At 34.8% G+C, this 6,056-nt stretch overlaps 1 protein-coding gene across 1 annotated transcript; it reads left to right on the forward strand.

Moving 5' to 3' along the window:
* Positions 1 to 699: 699 nt before the first annotated feature.
* On the forward strand, positions 700 to 1,413 carry LOC117124213. Its single transcript, XM_033270361.1, has one exon. It carries the CDS (start codon positions 700 to 702, stop codon positions 1,411 to 1,413), a length of 714 nt encoding a protein of 237 aa, XP_033126252.1.
* Positions 1,414 to 6,056: the final 4,643 nt, after the last annotated feature.

The following is a 6,056-nucleotide window of genomic DNA, read 5'->3' on the forward strand; positions in this document are numbered from 1 at the left end:
CGCAACAGTAATTATTATGACATCATTGCAAGATTGCGTCAACGTAACACTGGAGTTTGTGAACTTGTGGTATCACTATTTAAATAAATCGAAATATATAATTGTCCGTGTCAAAGGCTGTATAAATATTGTTTAATAACGGCTATAGGGCCTATATAAAATTCAATATACTACTATACTATACTATGATATTTTTTTTGAAAGTACAAGAAAAACAGCAATCTATGTATGCAAATAATATTTAACACTAGGGGCCTACTATATCGTACGGGTCATAATAAAATACAAAAGGAATATATTGCTTATACTAGAAATTCGGCACTTTTGAGATTGTATAAAAAGTTTACACGCTTCCAATTTTAACAACGTACAAAACATTTTTTTTTGTCACAATAAATTTAGCCTCTGATAACCGTTAGCACCCATAAAATCGATATGTGGTTATTGAGATGGTTACGAAATGTACAAACAATTGCTTTTTTTGATCGAATGGATGATTAAGAACATATCATTAGTTAAATTTGCATGGCCCCTATGTACATACTATAAAAGATAGGCAATAAACAATAATGGTATGTTATTTGCTGGGTGAGTAAAGTTCGATGATTTATATTTCAATCTCTAATGTATTCCGTGAGGGATCCATTTTTACTGCATTCTTGTCAACAATCGGAAAACTGACTGTCAATTCTAAATACAATGCGACCCAAGCAACTAACACCAGATAATATCGTCATCCGCGATATTCAGCCACATGAGGTGGACAATGCTTTCAGGTTGTTTGAGGAGGGAATTATGGATGGTTTTATGAAATATTTTCGAAGTACGATTCATTCTTTCGTATACTTCTCTTTTCCTATCACAAACATTGCTTTCATAACATGCTGTTTGACGATGGGTGTTACAGCTTCGTTCATCTACACCGTAGTAGCTTTTCTGCTTTGCTTTGGTATACGTTTTTATCAAGAGCACCTATGGAACAGGCTGTATTTAAAATCAGCAACAAAAAGCTACGATATTATGAATGAGTTTGCCTACAAGGCACGTTGCTGTTATAAAGTTGCTGTGTTTGATGGTAAAATTATTGGGACTGTGGCAGTACAGGATGCCTCTGATGAAACGAGTGGCCGTAGCAATGTTGCAGAAATCTTGCGGATGTATGTAGTCAGGGAGTATCAACGTCGTGGATTGGGGCGTATTCTGATGGACACCGCTAGAGAATTTTGTACAGAGTGTGGCTATAGAGAAGTGACTGTTATTACCGGCACAGGGAATATGAAGGCACAATCATTCTATAGAAAATATGGATTTACTGAAGTAGATAGAATTCTGATGCGTGCGTGTACGGATAACTCCATTTACACCCCAAGTTCAGTTCAAATCATATATTTGTTGAAGCTAAATGAAAAATAGGCCTAGTCATTACCATACCAATGATTAGATAATGACGTAAGATTAGTTAGGCCTACGTCTATATAGGGCCTGGTCATACTTTTAAACACTGTTTAATTTCAGGTATCATTATTATGTTAATCAATTGTTTAAACCAAATAGGCCTACCCTAAATTGATATAGCCCGTGATCACTCCATCAAGGCCTCGTCACTGACCACTACCACGATCGCCGCTGGTGTGGTAGGCATATATCGTCGATACCCAGGACACCCACTGTTTCCTAGCAAGACGGTCGCCAATTACTATCTCTCTCAACATTTTAATTGTAATTTTACAAGTCCGTTATTCGAATGTAAGAAACATTTTTCTTTAATCAGTTCCAGTTGCTCTGGTTACAAGCGAAGAAAATGAAGAGCAAAATTAATGCCCATCAACCGAAACTAGTGAAGACCCTAGTAGACGGACATCTCAGCCGCTCGGCTGCGGCCGGTGTAACGTGGCATCAGCGCCAATATATAGGCCTTAAAACCAACTAAGAAGTCTAGAAGTATAAAAAGAAGCATAATTTTGCTAGAAAACCAAGTGGTCCAAAACCTATAAAATACTCAGGATGCGACCATAATTTTAATAACCATTCAATTTTAATGTCACAAAGGAAAATGACAACAACAGTCCAATTTCATGGTGCCATTTTAAAGGCCCGTTTATACTTCAACGATAACGATAACGATAACGATAAAAAAGTTAAAAAGCAATTGTTCATATAGAAAATAAAAGAAATAAGAAAAGTTTTTACATTAGAAAGATTCGATAACGATTTATCAGATATGCCATAACAACATATTTTGAAAAATCAAATCAGATGACGTCATAATCATGGAAAACATTAAAATCGTAGTAGTAGCAACGGACTTGTAAAATGAGGAATATGAATTACATTTATTCTATTCAAATCATGATTATAAAAATGATAATAGCAATGATAATGATAACAACAAAAAGTGATAATTGTATAACAATAACGATTATTTAAAAAAACCCCAATAAAATTATTATATGAAATCAAATGACTAAAATATATTTCTTATTGGAAAAATGTAGCGTACTAGATAGCACTCACTTGTCAAATAAGGTTATAGGCCTACAATTAGCGATTGTCATAAATCAATCATCAATCATTTTTTATTCTAAACACAACAAAAAATGTCACAGGAAAGTATAAAATACGATCAGAACAATCGAATAAAAAGATATGATGCCATGATGATGATGATGATGATGATGATGATAATGATGATTATGATGATGATGATGATGATGATGATGACGACGATGACGATGACGATGATCAGAATAGGTCCATGATCGAAGTTTTAGGACAGACCTAAACTAATTTTTACGGTTCTAGAAAGTAAAATACAATATTGTTTTTACTTATATAGGCTAGGCCTATAGTATATTTTCTAACGAAAATATGAAAGAAAAGGGGAAAAGAAAGCAAAGTTTTAAAAAATAACACTTTGTGGATAGGGGAAGAAGAAAGAACTAAAGCAAAACAAAAAAGTGAAATCACTGAACAAAATTCAAATGGCAGGTGCGGTTCCAAGGGGTGGAACAGTCGATCATTCCCGCTCGAACAGCATCCACTCGAGCTCTTATTTGTTAGAGTTGACAGTCTCCCTCTATCAAGGACTAATCGTTACGCTTGACCAACGACGGTAAAAACAACATAAATTCTGTGTTTTACGTTCGTGAGCACCCAGGCTAGCCGTTTTTTGACGTTGACGTTTGGAGGTTAGTGCTTTTGCAAATATTAATCAATTTGTTAATATTAAATAAAACAAGGAAGGCTTAACTACTCGGATCAACTGCGATCCATGACTTCAGCCCAGTGTTTGTATTGTGTTGTTTTGGCATCATACTGATAGGGCTACTCTAGGCTAGAGTCAGTCAGGCCAGCTAGAGTCTAGGTGGCTACATTATAGAGGCAGGTGGTACTAGTAGTAGGCCTAGGCTAGAGATGCGTTTTTTAAGGCCTAGCAACTAGGCCTAGTTGCTTAGCTAGCATACAGAACAGGCCTGAAAATGTAGACCAAGGCTTATCCTATCCTTATAGAAGGAAGAGAGCATCTGTTATCAAGGTTTTAAAAATTTGTAATGGTTTGATAAGTGGGGAGTTGGTAGGTTTTTGTCATTAGCTGCATTTACTAGGGAACATTCACTAAAATTTAAGTAAGGAGGACAAAGTTTTAATGCGAGAGTAATTAATGATTTGAATAGTTTGTCGATAATTGAAGCTTTGGATTCACAAACAATCAACCAATTTAAATCAAGGCTTGAATTGAAGAACATTGGCTGAATCACCATTTAATTTTATGGTTTTTTTCTTTCAAATTAAATTTTTACACTTCTTTGCAATGTTTTTATAGTTCATTTTATTTACCCCTCTTTGTTAGGTTTGCCGTTTTTTTACTTCTGTGTTTTGTATTCGCTTGTTAATATAAGGACCCTAATGGAAATAAGGTTTCTTTTTTACCTTCCTTGGGTCATTCTTAGTATCGTTTTCTTGTCTTCCCTGTTTTTGTTTTCTTTTGCGTAAAACTAAAATTCATGCCAATATTTTTCCATGATTTATAATAATTGGAGTAATGCAAATGCATATTTTCTAAAAAAAGTCATTTTTTGTGAAATTTTGCCGGGAATGGGGCTTTAAAATAAAGTAAGGAGGACAAAGTTTTAATGCGAGAGTAATTAATGATTTGAATAGTTTGTCGATAATTGAAGCTTTGGATTCACAAACAATCAACCAATTTAAATCAAGGCTTGAATTGAAGAACATTGGCTGAATCACCATTTAATTTTATGGTTTTTTTCTTTCAAATTAAATTTTTACACTTCTTTGCAATGTTTTTATAGTTCATTTTATTTACCCCTCTTTGTTAGGTTTGCCGTTTTTTTACTTCTGTGTTTTGTATTCGCTTGTTAATATAAGGACCCTAATGGAAATAAGGTTTCTTTTTTACCTTCCTTGGGTCATTCTTAGTACCGTTTTCTTGTCTTCCCTGTTTTTGTTTGCCTTGTATTTTTTGTATGTAATGGTACTGAATAAAATCAATCGATCAGTCAAGCAACCACCATAAGTATAAACCGTATGTAAGAGATTCAAACAGAGGGGTGATTCAAGATCAAGGTAGACTTCACCTACTGTTAGTACATATATGGGACTGGTTGGAACTAAGCCTTGGTTGGCATTGATTAGATTATTTTTGGGAAAGTTTTGAGATAAGAAGAGGAGAACTTCCCTGCAAATTTTGATTCTTTAGGTCTAAATGTATTTTGGTTGACTGCAAAAAAAAAATTTGGATTTGTCATTTACTTCATATTGTTAACTTAAAATGTCATTGTAAGACTGATATTGGCATTTTATGATTGTTTGAAAGAAGTTTTAATTTCAAAGTGGCTATGCTTACATTGAGATATAGTGCATTAAGATAGTGAGAGTTATTTTTAAGATTAGGTAAAGCCAAGTCAACCAATCAGCGTTGGGATTTCGATCACTTCACCGTAAGCATAGCCACAGTGTTTTAATTTGGGTTTACTAAAAATATTTTTCATGCCTGCTTCTACTTTTTCATTTATACATATTTATTTTTTTTCAAATATAAGTCACATTTTACCACCATTTGTTTTGTAACATTCAATTATGAAGTGCATTTTGCTGGTATAGCATACTGTATATATTTACTTTGGTGTGCAGTTATCTACATGACGTTCATTACAAATGATTTTGCCAGGATAACAAGGTGACCTAAAAATCAGATCAATAAAGAAAAGTGCCTCTTCCTATGAACAAAATCTAATTTTGTCATAACTTAATTAAAACACACTTTTGATGATAACATATTCTCTGTCTTTGATAGCAGTGCGGAACCATTTGGATAGAGTACAGCGGAGCTAAATAACTAACAAGATTCAATGACACCATGGGTAGCAAAGCAGAGCTTTTCTCATCTTGTAAATCCGGAGACCTGTATCAAGTAAAGTAAGTGTCGCTGTAGACTTTTCTTCTAAGCCCACTCCCCCCCCCCTCCACCACCTTGTATACTGTTGCTAAGTTCCTACAAAGAACAGCGCGAATGTACGTAAACATGTGCGTTTTGTGTGACAACAGGTATGTGTGTGGGAAAAGTGTGTATTCCTGGCTCTATTCTGATTGGTCAGTTGTTAATTTTGGATTGGCACTCTGTGAAGGTCCATTATTTTTATAAATCAAGTGTCTTGTAGTCAGTATCAAAGCTAAGAAAAAAAATTAAATGTGAGAATTCATACCTTACCCGAGCTCCTAATACGCAACAGTATCAAGGAGTATTGACATGGGGGATGAGGGAGTAGGGAGTGATACAGGGGTATAGGTTGGTTTTGGTCTATGGAGTGGGGGGAGCTGTGAAATGGCCTGGGGGTGCGAAAATTGAGAAAGCAGAACTAAATTCCTATTGCAATTAAAAATTAATGGTCATTTAAAAAATATTTTAACCCATTTAGTGGGGGGAGGAATGGGATGTGTCAGGACATCCCACACACCCTCCAGCCTGTGATGAGAATGGGTTATAATCTTTACACTAATTTGAGTGTATTGTTTACCTCTGCAAGTTTGCAGAAGGG

The sequence above is a fragment of the Anneissia japonica genome, unplaced genomic scaffold (assembly GCF_011630105.1).
Source record: "Anneissia japonica isolate Jap-2015-1 unplaced genomic scaffold, ASM1163010v1 scaffold6219_len6947_cov191, whole genome shotgun sequence".
Lineage (NCBI taxonomy): Eukaryota > Metazoa > Echinodermata > Crinoidea > Comatulida > Comatulidae > Anneissia > Anneissia japonica.